The 17,510-nt window shown below is 47.2% G+C and overlaps 1 protein-coding gene across 2 annotated transcripts; it reads right to left on the bottom strand.

The window, feature by feature from the left end:
* Positions 1-114: 114 nt before the first annotated feature.
* Positions 115-13,823, bottom strand: LOC115635435 (CMRF35-like molecule 7). Of its 2 annotated transcripts, none has more exons than XM_030534175.1 (6): positions 13,736-13,823; positions 10,225-10,525; positions 4,824-5,168; positions 1,881-1,992; positions 654-775; positions 115-386 (listed from the first exon to the last, which is right to left on the bottom strand). In XM_030534175.1, exons 2-6 carry the CDS (start codon positions 10,262-10,264, stop codon positions 376-378), a joined length of 630 nt encoding a protein of 209 aa, XP_030390035.1. In that variant the 5' UTR covers positions 10,265-10,525; positions 13,736-13,823; the 3' UTR covers positions 115-375. The 2 variants fall into 2 exon arrangements, with proteins under 2 accessions (XP_030390035.1, XP_030390036.1); XM_030534176.1 differs by having other exon boundaries at positions 10,225-10,464; positions 13,736-13,781.
* Between the last annotated feature and the right edge of the window lie 3,687 nt (positions 13,824-17,510).

The following is a 17,510-nucleotide window of genomic DNA, read 5'->3' as shown; positions in this document are numbered from 1 at the left end:
GCAGGCAATTGAGCAGCTCAATGACTGCCGCTGTCGCCTGCGGCATTTTGGGGGAGGGTCCTTCAGTGGCACGATGGGAGTGGAACTGGAAGGTCCCATGCGCCCTGTGGGGAGCGCACAAAATGCCGTCCCTCTCGAATTCTGCCTAGGGCACCAGAAACTCTGGCGCCGCTCCTGGGAACTGTGCCCCTGGGGGCTCATCCTCGCCTTTGTCCTCACTCTGGAGTAAGATCTGGATCCACTGAACCCTTCAGCAGGGCTGACTGTTAGAGGATTTCATTTACACAGATCCATGTAGGCTCTAGGTGGGAGCAGTTGCTGTGCACAGAGCTGGGAGCTCAATCTTTCTTCTGCTGGTTCCAAGCCATTCCTAAACTAGGAAGGTCCTACAACAAAAATCCAGAAACCACCAGTTAGTGGATGAGACATGCTTGGTGCTAGTATCTTTTTGTTCATACCCATCATGGAGCATGTTTGTTCTCCTGCATGTGTGAGTTCCTGATCAGAGCGATAGAACAGGAGGGAAGGGATGTCCACCATGTACACACACACTGACACAAACAGTCACAGAGGGAGGGCTGCTGACTGAAACAGGACTGGGCATAATTAGATGGAATATGTCAGTCCAAGGTATTAAATTTGGAGGCTCTCACCATGTCTGTCTGTCATCTCCCTGGAGTTCTTCCTATACCGTATGTTCACCCAGATGATGCACAGAAAGATGGGGACTTTCCAGATGAACAGGAGCAAGAAATGGACGTTGCTGAACTGGGATCTATGGCGAGAGAGTAAGTAGAAGCTGTGAAACCCTGTAGATATGACCTGACTGCTTCCAACTGTGAGTTCTCTGGCTGCTCTGCCTGAGTGTGACAGTATGAACAAGGAGGAGAGAGGGACACAGGCCGCAGCACCTTCCCTTTCTAGACATCCCACAATTAATCTCACTAGCTGCCTTTGACCCACGGGACAGTCATCCAGACATCTAGACCCTGAAGTGATTGGACCCAGACAGGCTCTGCCCAGTGCTTCCCCACAAGAAGAGTTGCTAGCTGCCTGGCAAGGAATCTAACCTCTCGAGGTTCCTATTTTAGTTTGTTCTGTGGGACCCTATCACCAAGGATGTGAGAATTCTTTGCTTCTCTGCTTAAGTGTGTCCCCTTTTTTTCTCTAGACCAGTGGTTCTCAACCAGGGCTTTGCTTACCCCTGGGGGTACTCAGAGGACTTCCAGAGGGTACATCAACTCATCTAGATATTTCCCTAGTTTTACAACATAAAAAAACACTAGCAAAATCAGTACAAACTAAAATTTCATACAACTTGTTTAAACTGCTCTATATACTATACACTGAACTGTAAGTAGAATATTTATATTCCAATTGATTTATTTAATATTATATGGTAATATGAGAAAGTCAGCAGTTTGTCAGGAAAAGTGTGCTGGGACACTTTTGTATTTTTTATGTCTGATTTTGTAAGTAAGTAGTTTTCAAGTGAGGCAAAACTTGGGGTACATAAGACAAATCAGACTCCTGAAAGGGTTTGAGTAGTCTGGGAAGGTTGAGCCACTGCTCTAGATGACCATAAATATCTTATAGCTCTCATCCAATGTGATGGATATTTGGGAGTTTCTCGATGTGGCAAATCTGGTTTCGATAAGATTGTGTTAAAGAGATTTGGATACCAGCATCAGAGAGAAAATCAGCTGGCGTGTTGTTAGGGTAGAATGGAACAGGGACTGTGTGTAACATTGATGGGCAGGAAGGGCAGAGATGCAGCAGAAACCTCTGAGTGGGCTGGGGGGATAGGTAAGGGCCCTTGGGCATGGATCACATGATGGTAATAAGAGTGAGACTCAGTCCAGTGAATCCCTGAAACTCACAGTGCATGAGTGTCGTTGCTGCTTATAGAGAGTGTAATGGGCGTGGAAGCAGCCCCGCTGGGCTGCTCTCTTGTCGCTGGGGGCCTTCCAGTGGAGGTGGAGGTATGGATGGCTGCAGATAAAAACACAGAGAGCCAGCGTTACTTGCAGAAACCCCAACCTGAATCACTGTTACCAAGAGAGTAAAGTTACGTGTTTCGGGAGTTCAGATCTCAGTGGGAAGGTACTCACCTCACCGCCGTCTCCAGCTCAGTAGGGCAAGACTTGGTTTAACTCCTACAATGTACTTAGGGATTTTACTCCCTTTAGTATATCTGGGCCCCCTGTTCTCCGGCTTATATCTTCATCTTAGTATTGAGAGTAATAGTCAAAAGTAAAGGGGGGTGGGGGACAGAGTTTTGTCTGGTAAAACTATCAGAACCTGTAAATTATTAGAACATTTTTTTAGCTTTTTCCAGGCAGTTGCTCTTATTCATTCCAGCATGGTTGGCTGGCTTGGTGGATACGGCACTGGACCAGGACTCAGGAGATCTGGGCTCAGTTTCTAGCTCTGCCACAGACTTCCTGAGACCCTGGGCAAGTCATGAATCTTTCTGTGCCTCAGTTCCTCACCTTTTAAAGTAGGGGAACACTGCTTGCTTTGTCTGGTTGTAAGCTATTTGGGGCAGGGGCTGTGTGGGGTTTCTGTGACCCAACCCATCACACTGTGTAGACATGGTATGTATGTGCAGCACCCAGCACAAATGAGCTGTGATTTTGGTTGGGATTAGTGGGCTTTCCCATAACAATGATAATGGCATTGTTTTGCAGTGGAGGCATTTTATAGACAGACACTCTCAGCATAAGGTTGCCTCTGCCAGGAAGAGTTCACAATCTAATTTACAGGAAGATGCCAGAACTGAGTGTGACAGACACAAGGAAGATACCATAGGTATACACACAACTTTCCTACGTGAGTGTGATGTGACTCTCCTCTCCCTGGGGGATGCGGATGAGCTGGGTGCCGTGCTTTCTAGGGATCACCCTCTGAAAGCACTGTCCTGGTATATATCTAACATACTCAGCTGGATGATCACTGCAGAGAGACACTGCCTGGTACCTATAAGACTGCTTGGCTTCCAGACCAGCCTCTGGAAGCTAAAGGAGAGATTGCTCTTGAATTACAGGAAGAAAAATGTTTCTGGTTTTCACTTCAAGTTGAAACTTCTTGTCCAGGCCTTCAAGGCTCTGACCAGCTCCACCCCAGTCCACATCTCTGATCTTATCACGGCTCCCTCCACCCATATAACAGGGTGGCTTGCCCCCTTTAAGGGAAGCCTGGGGCCAGCTAACCCTGTCCCAAGGCCAGGCCCCCTTTTTTATGATGTTTAGGAAGTATTAAGAGGTTCACCAATAACTGCCATTTGAACATCAGAATTAAACACGAACCAGTACAACTCTGATCTTCGCTTTGAGTTTCGAGTATGCAGAGATCTAATAATCAAATCTCTCTAGCTGGCAGGGAATTCCCACAGTAGAGAGGGAGGCTCAGCCCTGTAACAAGTAGCCAGGCTGGGATATGTAGCTACCTGAAGGATCTGGGAGTTGTAGTCCTGGGGGTCAGATGACAGAGCATGTGACCTGCAGCCGCCCATGGTATATAAAGCAAGCCTGGAGGTTGTCAGTGAATGATTCAGAGATGTGGGAGGAGCTGTGGGGAAAGAGGGAGCTGCCTTAGCTGGGTGGCCCTGGAGGAAGGGCGAGGAGGATGGTGAGTCTGATTCACATTGAAAAGACAATTTAATGTGAAGTAAGAAGGCTGGAATATTTACTTTTGAGTGTTGTTGTATGTGAATAAACCAGAGCACTGAAGGAGAGAGAGTTGATGCAGTAGCACCAGTGATGTGATGGCTTGAGTGATCTAAAGGAAGGTAAACTGAGGCAGCAGATGAACCTAATGCTGGACCAGATGAGCCTCCCTGTTCTGCCACCGTTCCTTGTCCCCTTGTCTTACTGCTGGCTTGGTGTCTGGTTCCATGCCAGCCCCTATCCATGGAATACCCCCTAACCCAACTTCCCAACCCACCCCCGCCCCACATGCAGGTCTCTCTCCTAAAAAGGCATTTCTTCCAGGTCACTCCCAAGAAGTGAGCCAAGTTACTGGCTCTCCTAGTCAGCTCAGCTCGCCCTGTCTTCATTTTGGTGGTGTTGCCCTGTACAGCACTAAGACTCTTGTAGGTGGCTGACACACAAGGCAAGCGAAGCTCTTTAGAATCCAGAAACTACTTTGTGCACCAAGATCCTTCCCTCCCCCCTCCAGTGCTCTCTAGAACGCTGGGGAGATCCACAGCAGATTGCTGTCCTTATTCGCATGTTGTTTTCCTTCAGCTGACCATGTTTGAAGTCTTCTCTCCAGCTCCCTTAAGGCAGGTGGATGTAGTTTCTGGACGTACTGGCATACAGTAAATAGTTGTGTCTAAGGAGCACTCCCACGTTCCCTACCAGCCAATGCTCCCCAAACCCCTACACTCCTGCCATTAGCATGGGGGAGCAGAGCAGGGATTTCCCTGGGGAGACGGACACTTCCACAGAGTCCCAGAGATGGGGAAGAAGAGTCCTCGCTACTCCACACCTGTAAGTCCCCACATCTCCCAGTGTGAGGTTCTCCACGGTCACAGGCACTGCGGGGCTGGGCAGGGGCCAGGCAGCACTGATCAAAGGGTGCCGCGGGGAACTGCGGAGGGGCTCGATGGCCGGTGTGCAGCCGGGGGTAGCGCCCGCCCTTTGGCCCCTTGCAGCCCCAGGCCGGGCCCTGTGCAGAGTGGGCTGCTGCATTTGGCACCACCTGGGTTACAGCAGATCTGCTGGTCTAGACACCAGTCCTCCTTCCCCCGCCCAGCGCCCCCCAGCTCTGCCCCAAGCCTGGCAGCCCTGGAACTGCTGGGGGACAGCGCAGGGATTTACCTTCGGAGACGGTGAGTTCCACAGTGGCCCTGGAATCAGGAAGCAAAGTTCTGTCTACCCCGCAGTGGTACATGCTGGCGTCTGCCAGTGTCAGGTTCTCCATGGTCACGGTGAACGTGCTCAGGGTGTGATTGTCTCGGATGGAGACTCTGCCCCGCTTCACCTCTGTCTCCGACCCCGTGGTCTCAATGATCTGAGCACTGGAACACCGGAACCAGAGCAGGGTTCCTGCTCTGCACCAGAATTTCGGATAATCCTTGTAGCCTCTCTCATACTGGCACCGCACAGTCACCAACCCGCCCAGGGGCCCATGGACTGTCTCAGGGCCTGTCACTGCCCAGCAGCCTATGGGGAAACAAGGAGAATTAGAGAGAGAGAGAGAGAATCCTTCTTACTTCAAAAATCAATAAAATGCACCCCGTGTCCTTGGGGGGGTAGGAAGGAAGGGTGAGGAGGGGAGGGAATTGAGGCTGCTACTTGAGGCTTTACAAGGGGGGTGCATGGAGTGGGGAGAACAGGAAGGGCAGAGCAGAGAAAACTGGCTGAATTTAGCATCCTCTTGGCTTTGATTATTAAAACTCAAGCTAGAAACCAGTGTGTCTCTGCAGGGAACAGGGCATTTCATTTGTTTCTTCCTGAACGGGTGCCGTAAATGAAGCAAGCTAGATGCTGATCTCTCCCCACTTTGTGCACACCAGGCGAGCTGGAGATTGTTCACACTAAACTCTTCCTGCGGGAACTGCAGGGGCGAGATGAAAAGTGGTGGCTTTTGCCTGCAGTGTTAGTCATTGACTCCAGGGAAGGATTCACCTCTGCATGGACACTACGGAGTCCACGGTGTCTGGGTATAAATAGGCCCATGTCTATAACACTGATTTGTTCAGCGTCAACTTGGGAGCAAGAGCGACTGCAGCTGGGAGAGATGAGGTGAAGGAGGCCGGGCTGCAGGGCAGGTGAGGGAGTTTGGCTTGTGCTTCTAAGCCTTGTCGTTGCACATTAGGTGGTACCGTGGTAGTGCCCTAGGGAGGATTTTGTGTTCAGGCCTCTCAGTCCAGAGGTGGGCAAACTATGGCCCACAGGCTGGATCCAGCCCACCAGCCATTTTAATCTGGCCCTTTACTCTCACTAGGGAGTGGGGTCTGGGGCTTGCCCTGCTCCAGTGCTCCAGCTGAGGAGCAGGTTCGGGGGCCACTCCATGTGGCTCCCAAAAGCAGCAGCATGTCCCCCCGCTCCAGCTCCTACACATAGGGGCAGCCAGGGGGTTCCGCTTTGCACACTGCCCCCTCCCCAAGTGCCGGCCCCTCTGCTCCCATTGGCCGGGAACTGCAGGCAAGCCGCCTGGCCACTCCTCCCCATAGGAGCCAAGAAGGGACATGCTGCTGCTTTCGGGAGTCCCTTGAAGAAAGCGTCACCAGGAGCCTGCACCCCTGAGTCTCTCCCCGCTCCCCAACCCCCTGCCCCAGCTCTGATCCTCCTCCCACACTCCGAACCTTTAATCCCTGCCTGGAGCATCCTCCTGCACCCCATGCCCTTCATCCCCAGCCCCACCACAGAGCCCTCCCCCTCCCCCCACAGCCCAGAGCCCCCTGCCACACCCTGAACTCCTCATTTCTGACCCCATCCCAGAGCCCACACCCCCAACCGGAGGCTTCACCTCCTCCTGCACCCCAACCCCAATTTTGTGAGTATTCATGGCCGTCGTACAATTTCTTTCCCCCCGGTGTGGCCGTCAGGCCAAAAAGTTTGCCCACCCCTGTCCTAGGTGGAGGGAAAGACAGATGAACTGGGGGTGGTAGAACAAACTGTGCAGACACTGAATACAATGTGTCCAGGTTTAGGTGCCCAGCAGCTCTGATCAAACTGTGCAAATATACAATCAAGCTCCATTAACTTCACCACCAGGTGCTGAATGCCCCCGGTAGCCTGGCAGGCAGCGTGCTGTTACCTACCCTCTGGCTTTGGTTTTCTTCTTTTTGGCCCTTATCACCAGGACAGCTGGCTGGTTCCTGCTCTGATGTGGTGCCTCAGCATGCCCCATGCTGTGATAACAGAGCTCCCAAGAAACTCATCTTGAGCACCACGCCAGCCTAGCTTCTTACTTTCTAGGGATCTTTAGAAGTTTTTCATGTCATTTAAGTAAACTTTGGAGGAGGAGGAGGAAGTATAGACCTTGGTATAGGAGGTGCCTGGTAGCATTCTCCATAATCAAGGTTGTCCCTGGGATTTTGTTAAAATGTCGGGTTTTCAGTGTACATGTGAGTGTAAATTTCAGTGCTTGGTTTCAGCCCAGAGCTGAATATTTTGTGGAAAGTTTAAGCAAAATCAGTGAAGCTGTTTTGGAAATGTACCAAGTAAACATATCAATCACGTTTGAGCTATACAACTGGATATTCTTAGGGCATGTGTTATTCACTGAGCACTGTTCCTCTTCATAATTTACAACCACCCTGATCCCTCCTTTCCTGTCCCACCCCCGCCAAAACCAAAATAAAAAAATCAATGTTCCCCAAAAACAACAAAAGGAAGAAGTGAATTGTTAGCACTCAAAACTGATTTCATGCATGGTACATTCCCAATCAGCTGCCATGGAATACGAACAGTGGTTCTTATTGAGTATTGTAGCTCACATTAACTGTAAACAGGAAGGTTGCAACAGAGAAAACTTGCTCTCTGGACTGCTGTCAATGGAGACACAGATTCTGTACTCAAAATTTTTATTCTTCTGCAAATCTTGTAAGCACCCGAGGTGGAAGCCCTTCTCTCAGGCAGTTTTTAATCACCACAAGAACATATTTGGGGCTTTCAAGCTCTGATGGAGAAGCCAGCTGAGCTTGTAAACCGGGTGAAGCCGGTAATTTCAGTGTATTGCTACTGTTTCAAAAAAAGCCCATGTCATTGTCACGGGGAAAAGAATCCAAGGCAAGACGGGGGAAATCCTCATTATGCTGCCTTCTCCTCCTGGATGAAGATCACTTGCTGTGAGTGGCTCTGGGAAATGAGGTTTCTCCAGAACATCACCTGGACCATTTTTTAAAATTTAATTTTATTTGATTTTACAGTTTTATATGAAAGCCTGTGGTTCAGTGACCTGGTCTTTACTTTGAAGTCGCTGAATCGCTTCGCTGCTTCATTTCCTTTGTCAGAGGTTGCTCTTAGCCTCCGTTCACGGGTGATGAAAATAGTTTCCTTGAAGAAGAGTGACATTTCTTGTTATGTGCTGAATCATGCTACATCGGTCAGTGGAAAAGGAAAGTGACAAAATGCAGGGCCTCCACCCACTTAGGAGTTCTCTGAAATGCTTTGCTGATTACCACCGAATCAAAACTTCTAGTGCAAGTTTACTGAGCTCTTCTGTGGTGAGGAGCCTTCCCCAGCTAACCCACGCATTGCTTGTCAACCCTATGGTGCAGAAAACTGCTTCCAGTCAGCCAATAGCAGCAGTAGTGGCAGTACTTTGCTAGGACTGGCAGATTAGCTTTGCCCTTCTCCTGAGCAGTTGTAGATGTCCGGGATCTCACAGGCCAGGTCGGCTTCCCAATGGAGGCGAAATCAGTGACACAGTATCCAGTATATTTCAAGTGTAACTTCGTTTATACCTCTACACCTGTCCTGGAGCAAACAGAGTGCAGGCAATCCCCTCTGTTGGCATTCTCCGCCCTGCAGCAGTGCCTGGCTCTCAGGGAGCCACTCAGAAGTGGACTGTAATTAGGCACCAAGGCAGAGAACAACTCTCCTGCTGTTCACACCACTCCCTCTGCATATGTGTGTGGACAGAACTGGGGGTGAGCTTCTGGGTCTGGTTAGAGAAGCTTGGGGCTGTAAGCAAAGGAACTACAGTACTTTCTGTTTGTTGGGTTCCTCCTGTGTGCAGGGAAACGGGACTTTGTACATTGAAACAAGATCGCATCAAAGGAAATACCTGACTCTCCCGTCAATTTCTCCTCATCACTGAACAGCCTGAATGTGGCTGACCGCTGGGGTCCAAAGTGGTAGCAATACTTCCTCCACCTGTGGCTCAGCCAATCTAGACTTGGTTTAACCACTACAATGTACTGAGTGATTTTCTCATCTTACTGTACATGGACATCCTGTTCTTTGGCTTATTCCTTGTATATTAGTGCCCGCAGTGGCAGGCAGAGGTGGAGAGTGGGGAGCAGAGCTTTGTCTCATAAAAGCTGCCTCACAAATTAGGAGGACAATTTTTCAACTCCTTCTATTCAGTTCCTTTGATTTACCTCTGTTTGCCAGAAGCTAGGAATGAGCGACAGGAGATGGATCACTTGATGATTCCCATTCTGTTCATTCCCTCTGGAGCACCTGGCACTGGCCACTGTCGGAAGACAGGCTACTGGGCTAGATAGATCCTTGGTCTGACCCAGTAGGGCCATTTTTATCTTCTTATGCATTGACTTTGTTTTTCTCCTGCTAGGCTCTTATCCCCAGTGCAGCTGGCTTGTTCCTGCTCAGATGTGATGACTCAGCGTGCACCGGGCTGTTGTATCAGAGCTATGAAGAAATTCACATTGAGCACCATTCCAGCCCATTGAGAGTCAGGGAAATGCAACTTCTTACTTTCTAGGATTGTTGCAAACTTTTTTGTATTTAAAAAGCAGTATTGATGCTGTTATAGCAGCACCTGGTCACAACTGCCATAGTCAAGCTCACATCAGGGCTTTCATTAAAACATCCTGTTCACATACCCCTAGCGTTCTGAAACAATTCCCTCCTGCCTGAAAACTTCAGTGCCTGGTCTCAGCCCCCAGTTGAATTTCTTTTTGGAAAGTGTTAGCAAACTTTGTTAAGCCAGGCTTGAGATCCACAAGGGAGACTCTATGGATAACTATATTTATCAAATCTATACTTGCCTATTTTAAATGAACATAACAATGTTCATTTAAATGTAAAAATCGGGCAGTGAATTGTTCAGCTGGACACTCTTCAGCCAAGGTGTGACACTTAAAGCACTGGCCTTCCATTGGTTGCACACACTCCTCCCCCGTCCCCCCAGCAAAAAAAAACAACCTCCAAAGAAAATAAACTTGTTAACATTTAAAACCTTGATTTTGTTTAGGCCACGGAAATACAGTCAGCGACACAGCTAACAGTAGCACTTAATATTGTAGCTAATATTTACTGTGTGTAGAAAGTTTGTACCATGGAAACCGTGCTCTCTAGACAGCTGTCAATGGAGAAGCAGATTCTGCGCTGCAACTTTTATTCTCCTATACAGCTCGTAAGCTCCAGAGGTGGAAACCTTCCTCCAGTGCAGTTTTTAATCATTACAGTACCTAGCTGGGGCTTTCAAACTCTGCTGGCTTCCCCATCAGAACGTGTACATTGTGCAAGCCAAATAACTTCAGTGTATTTCCACTGATGCACAAAGAGCCCATGTCATTCTTACCTGGGAAAAGAATCCAAACCAAGACCGGGGAAATCCTCATTGCTGCAACTCCTTCTGGGCGAAAGTCACTTGCTGTGAGTGTCTCCAGGAAAATCACCTTTCTTCAAGCTAGCACCACCGCCTCGTGTATTTTTTGATGTTGACGTGGAACTTGGAGATCCACGTACCCAGGTTCTAGTTTGAGTTTTCCAAATCTGCTGGGTGCCGCACTTCCTCTGAAGGAGGCTCCTCCTCCCTTTTCTAAAACAATTTTTGTTTTTTTTGGTTTTTTAAAAGTCATATTTCCTGTTCGGTCATTCCCCTAAGCAAGCAAGCAGAGGGACAGTGAGACATGGCATATATATCATCCTGCTGTTTCAGGGTTTCTCTGAAATATCTTCCCAGCTACCAAAGAATCTAAGCTTCCTTTATAATAATGCCCTGGCTCTCTTCAGTTGTGAGCAGCCTTCCCAATGGGAACCAATGCACTGGCGGCCTGTGACTCCTGCCTTGCAGAAAACTGCCCAACTGGACAACAGTAACACTGGTGCCTCGTTAGTGCTGGCGGAAGAGCATTGCTCCTCTTCTGAGCAGTAACAGGTGTCCAGGGCCTTGTAGCTCAGCTTCCCAGAGAAGGAAAAATTACTGATGCAGGCCCAGATCCACAAAGGTATGTAGGCTCCTACCATCTATTGACTGCAATGGAAGTCAGGACTCTGAACACCTTTATGGATCTGGGCCAGGCTGCTCATGTAACAGCTACAGACCCTGGTCATCGGCGGGCGGGATCGAACTGGGGATTTCTGGAGTTTAGTGCATGAGCCTCTACCACATGAGTTAAAAGCCAATTGACTGTTAGCTAAGGCAGTGGAGCAGACTCATTTTCTCTCTCTTTCTAAGTGGTCTTGGTGTCACTAGGTGGGACAGAATGCCGCACCCAGAAGGTGTGTGGATTACACTCACACAGCCCACTCTGTGCAGAACCTTACACAACCAAAACTAACTCAACCCTGGCACGCATGAAGCAGGGAACAAAATCACTTGGCAAACTGTAACTGCACCAACTGCCACACCAGTAGAAAAGGAGCCAATTCACATTAGTTTGCAAATAAGGGCAATCAGTAGGAAAGTACTAGATGATCTTTGTCTTTTATGACTTCTCCTTTTGAGAGAGAGTCTTAGACCCTGGGTCTTACAGGCCTGGGCTTGGCTTTGCTCCCAAGAATCTGGCCATGAGCTGGGGACATACTTGTGTCATTGCCCTGGCATCTTGCTGCATTGTTGGTCTGGCCACAGCTTCTGTTGGTGACAAATTACAGGGCCCAGCCATGACCAACAGCTCTGAACTCTTTCCTATGGCCTCTTCCTTGTGGCCATTACCTGGCTTAATGTCAGATCCTTGCTGTACTAGGGACCTGTTTTCAGGCTGATGTAGTCCCTAAACTAAAGGTCCTATCATCTCAAAGACTGAGCAGCTTTCCCCAGTTTCTTCCTCTCTAGGGACCATCCTGTTTTCCAAATCCTAGAAGCATGAAATGTGACTGCACCAGTGTATGGCAAATCCTGGGCTGATTTTTATTTAACTCAAACTTCCCTAGTTTGGGAACACTGATGTGCTGCTAACGGCTTAACAAAGGGCACCCACAAAAGATGTCTCCTTATCCTATATAGAAAACAGTAGGTGAGATGTAACTAAAGGCTGTCATAATGCATACACTCGAGCACTGGGTTAAGGGCAACTTTAATTCTGTCATTTCCTAATTTTGGGGTACTTGCTGTACAACCATAACATTCTTCTAACATAATACAGATTGAGATACCCTTCCCCATAGAGAGCAAAGAGCCAGCCTGACTGACATCTCCACGAGATTCCAACTCCTGGGAAAGAAGGAAAAAATCTTAAAGCATGAATTTTTCTTTTGCTACTAACAAGTGCTAAAGATTCAGACACTCCCAGCACATTAAGAGCAGAGAAATGCCCGGCTCCAGCATATTCCATCCCATGAGAACATGGGGAAAAAAACTTTGGTGCAGAAGACTCTTGTATTGCCATGTTTTCTTTGACAAGTTAAACTGTTGGCTAGGAAAGAAAAGTCCTTTAAGAAGCTACACTTAGCAGGGAAGCTTGACTACCCCAAGGAATTAGAACTAGGGTGTGGTCCTGCAGCCTCCCATTAACTACTAATCCTCAGGAAAACCTGCAGGGAGTGGACAGAATCTGAGGTTTTATATAATGCAGGCCCAGCTCACTCCCACTGTGGAAGAAGTGCAGTATCATTAACAGAGGGTGTGCTGCTGAAGCCTTAACGATGGCACCACATTGGTATCAGAGGAGAAATTTCTGTGACCAGACCCGGCCTATGTGTATGGAAGGAAGAGAAGAGAGTTCCTTTTGTGGAGTATGGGTGGGCTGATTAGAACTGAAATGCTTCGTTAGAGCCCAGACAAACCTGTGATGCTAATGCAGAATCAGGGGGAATGCCTAAATTGACAGACAACAGGGTTATAGGTACCATCTCTGTTAAAGCTGACATGGTTTCAGAGGTATGCATGCCCTCGTGGAATGAGAGCTGATACGGCTTTTATCAAATCTGGATTTTACAGTTGAAAAAATGCACTTTCTCATGGCAAAGTTTGAATCAAACATGAAAACTGCTTAGTCCACTTGAATGCAGTGGCTGATTGGACTGCAGCCAGGAAAAGAGGCGCAACAGGTAATTCCTGCTATTTCTACATTTCTGTGACCATCAGGGTCCAGACACCCCAAGGGAAGGGCAGAGGGATCTGAAACCCAAAGAATATGCAATTGAATCAACTGGTTGTATACAATATTATTGTGTATAAATATGTCAGGTAAGGTCTCTCATGAAAGCTTGTAATGTTTTGAGCCTGCCGGCCATTATGAGAGAGGTTTACAAACAGTGGGTATGAATTTATATCTATAAAACTGCTCATAATTTGTGCTGCAGCATTCAGCTACACCTTACTACAGAGAGGAGCTGTAGTGATCAGTCAGGGAGGAGCAGCATCTCCAACCAGCTGAACCGAGCACCAAGTCCCTAGCATTATGCACCCCAGGGAAAGGTGATGGTGGACCATTAAAGTTAATGGGACAACACTGAAACAAGTTGCAATGGAAAAGAAAAATCTAGTGATGGAAAACTAAGAAAGGAGGGATCTTCCCCACCCTCATTAACCATAAGTCAGCAAGCTAAGGGGGGCAGGGGAGATATGCATCAGCTTAAAACAGGCTCTTTGGCATAGAAAGCTCCAAAACGTGATGGGGTGGATGCATCCAAAAAAATTTACTGGCTTTGTTAGTTCAGTTTATTCACTGCCTTGGATTATATTTTATCATGGCTTCAACTTTAGTTTCAAGAAATCTTTACATTACCTAGCACTTCCATGTTAAGATCTTTGCTTTTATTTCTGAGTTGCTGACTGCTTTGAATAGTCAGTCTGAGAGATACTCAAGGAATCTCATAACTATGTATCTTATTTCTTAATTAATAAAAATAAAGTTGGTACTTACAGACTTTTATTTCTGAAGGACATGAACTTCTAAAGGCAAGCGTAACTGCCACTCTTCTCGTGTATTCTGCTCTGCATGTCAGTGTCCTAGCTTGCAGTTAATGTTTTGCAATGGGTTGCATAACTTCTTTATTCTGAGGAAGAAGAATATATTTACAGCATAAAACCTCAGATTGGCAGGCAGGGGTTCACTGGAAAACAGAGACTGAAGTAGCAGGGTGCCCGTGGCACTTCTCATTTCTGCAGTCTGAGCCTTAACGCTACTCAACAACAACCTGTCTTGCCTTTCCTTGGGGAAGATCCGGCCTCTGCAGCACAAACCCATGCCCTGTGGAACATCCTAGTCTTGCAGAAAACAGTCTTCCCAAATGATGCCAGCAGCAAAACAACAACCCTTCCCACTAGAACCTCATTCATCACCAGACAGTTCTAATTTTTTTTTTAACACTCAACTGTGATTGTCTTATCACTGTCTGTGAGCCTCATGGAACAGGGGCTGTTTATTTTGTTTCTGCAGCATCCAGCACAATGGAAGCCAATCCTGATTGGAGTCCCTGTAATACAAATAATAAATGGGGAGGGACCTAGGGGGTACCATTGAAATGCTCCGATTCTCAAATGCTCAGACACTTGGGACACTTCAGAAAACAGGGGGACAAATTTCTCCCCTGCGTTTCTCTGATACACGAGAGATATGCTGATATACAATGCAGTGCTGGTTCCCTTTCACTCTGGTGTAAATAGGTGCAGTTCCATTGACTTCAGTGGGGTTACTTAGGGCAGGTCTAAACTTAATGCTATGTGTGTGTTACTGAAATATGTTGTGAGGTTGGAAACACTCACAACCAGCCTTTGAGGTACAATAACGGAAAAGCCGGACAGTGTTGATGGCTCATTAAGGGGAATCTACACTACCAAGGACTATCACAGGATCTGTGTACAATGAAGACTTGTCAGAGGGAGCATGTTATCAATGGACACTGCTTGATGCACATCATAGTGAAAGATCTTTCCAGCAAGCTGGAAGAGCTTATAAAGGAGGGGAAGGGACATCATCATTTTTCCTCACTTCCCTCACAACTCAACGCCTGGAAACAAATCTGGAGAACAAAGACTTTGAATGGGGGAGGTCGTCCCAGGCTGGAAAGGCGACTCCCAGTTTGTGTGTGAAGGAACTATACCATCAGAGTGAGACACTGCTTGATTCAAAGCCTGTCTAGTTGATAGAACTCAGATTATGATTTTACTTTTATTTTTTAGGTGACCAACTTTGATCTGTACGCTTACTACTTATAATAATTTTAAATCTGTCTTTCTGTAGTTAAGAAATCTGTTTTATGTTTTACCTGAAACAGTGGGTTTTGCTTGAAGTGCTTGGAAAATCTGCTCAGGAACAAGAGCTGGTGTGTGTCCTCTCCACATTGAGGGAGGGGCGCACTGGCTAATAAACTTACACTGGTCAGACTTTTCACCAGGGCAGGATGGTACAGCTATGGGATTCTAGGCTGGGGAGCTGGGGGAATTGGCTGGAGCCTCTCTGTTGTTAGTTCATGAGTGGCTAGGAGAAGCATTCATGTAACTCATCTGGGTGTGTTCCTGGCTGTGTAAGTGTAGGACCTGGGGACATTTGCAGCTTGTCCCAGCATCACAGTGTGAGAGAGAGCCCAGGTTGGTAAAACAGAGGGCTGACCGGTACCCCAGTTCCAGGTTGCATCCTGGGAATCTTGTCACAGTCAGTATAACTACAGTGCTCAGAGGTGTGAATTATTTACACCTTCTCATCACTTATTGGGGGTGGACCACATCCACCCTGACTGAATTGGCCTTCAGCACTGGTTCTCCACTTGTAACTCCCTTCTTTTCATGTGCCAATATATACTTATGCCTGTATCTGGAATTTTCACTCCATGCATCTGAAGAAGTGAGTTTTTACCCACAAAAGCTTATGGTCATATGAATAAGTTAGTCTTTAAGGTGCCACCGGACTCCTTGTTGTTTTTGTGGATATGGACTAACACGGATACCCCTCTGATACATAGTTATACCAAAGTACGTCTGTAGTGTAGACCTGGCCTAATTTAGTGAATTTGGCTCTTTGTTCTCGTACCTCCTCTTCTCCAAACAAACTCTTTGTGCATGTGTTCTTCACAGTAGACCTTTCCCATCATACCTTCACAAGCACTTTTCCATAGTGAATTTTCTCTTTGGTGGTAATACAAGCAAAGGAGTCGGGTGTCCTTGAGCACAAAGTGCAAATAGACAAAACAAACAAACAAAAAACACCTGCCAGAGATTTCATCCCTTCAGACAATGGGAAACAAGCTTCAATGCAAAAGCCTCTTGTATTGGTATGTCTGCAGTTGAGTAGTGATGCGACACTCCTTTATTACAAATACAAGTTAACATTACCTCCCGTATGCCCATTCCTTAGGCCATGTTGTGTTTGAATCATTCCTAGGAGCTCTGCCCAGAGGAAGGATGAGCGCTAAAGAGAAGAAGCTGCAACCAGTGCAATCTGTGTGGGAAGAGACAAAATTCCAACTGTAGGAAGATCCTCCCTCCAGTGTTGATGAGGGTGTGACACTCCCCCTGCCCCACACTGGTGCTGCAGAAGAGGAGTCCCTAAGGTTCAGGCCCTCCTTTCTTAGACAGAGGTCAAACTGCTCATGCTGGATGCACCAAAACCTTCAGCAAGTTCTCAGTGTTACGTGATATTCATTTCTGCAGAACCATGGGGATGCTAGGTGGGGATAGATGCTGCGCACAGAGCTAGGAGCTGCACCCTTCTTTAGAGCTGTTTCTAATCTAGGGATGAGGCTGTTAATGAGCTGCAACAAAACTCACAAGCCACTCATGACTGAATGTGAAACACTTGATATGCATTTTTATATAGACCCCTCATGGGGTGAGTCTGTGTGATGGGGTCTATCAGGCCTTCTCTGCCCCCTGCTGGAGGCATCAGCACCCTGATGTTCCCCGCCCACAGGAAATCCACTTGGATCAGGTGACCAGCAAGACAATCTTCCAGAGGTCTAGAAGGGCCGGAAGGAAGGACTGACCAATTACGATTCAGCAGGGCAGTTAAAAAGGCTGGCTTGCATTTGCTTAGGGGCAGAGTTGAGTGAGACTGGGACAGAGGAGGAGCTTCTCAGGACTAGCCCAGAATCTTAGTGCTATAACTACATGCTTTTGTCCTCTTCAAGAGGCGAAGACAGCTGAATCCTGTCAGCTTGGGACACCAGAACCCTGTGTTGTTGAGCCAGACACTCTAGTCTGCTGCAACACACACCCAGGTCTGGTTCATGCCCCTAAAGCTGCAGACTTTAACCAAAAACTGCTCAGCAAGTCACCTATCTCCAGCACCCAGACACCCTATTCCCAATGGGATCCAAACCCCAAATAAATCTGTTTTACTTTTTTAAAAGTTTATATAGGGTACATTCATAAATTGTCCATTCTCTATAACATTAATAGAGAGATATACACAGCTGTTTGCTCCCCCAGGTAGTAATCATCTATTCCGGGTTTACTAATAAACAAAAGTGATTTTATTAAGTATAAAAAGTAGGATTTAAGTGGTTTCAAGTAATAACAGATAGAACAAAGTAAATTACCAAGCAAAATAAAACAAAACATGCAAGTCTAAGCCTAATATATTAAGAAACTGAATACAGGTAAATCTCACCCTCAATGATGTTCCAATAAGCTTCTTTAACAGACTAGACTCCTTCCTAATCTGGGCCCGATCCTTTCCCCTGATGCAGTTCTTGTTAGTT

The sequence above is a fragment of the Gopherus evgoodei genome, chromosome 15 (assembly GCF_007399415.2).
Source record: "Gopherus evgoodei ecotype Sinaloan lineage chromosome 15, rGopEvg1_v1.p, whole genome shotgun sequence".
NCBI lineage: Eukaryota > Metazoa > Chordata > Testudines > Testudinidae > Gopherus > Gopherus evgoodei.
Note: the sequence above shows the minus strand (reverse complement) of the source record. Positions and strands in the feature narration are given on the sequence as shown.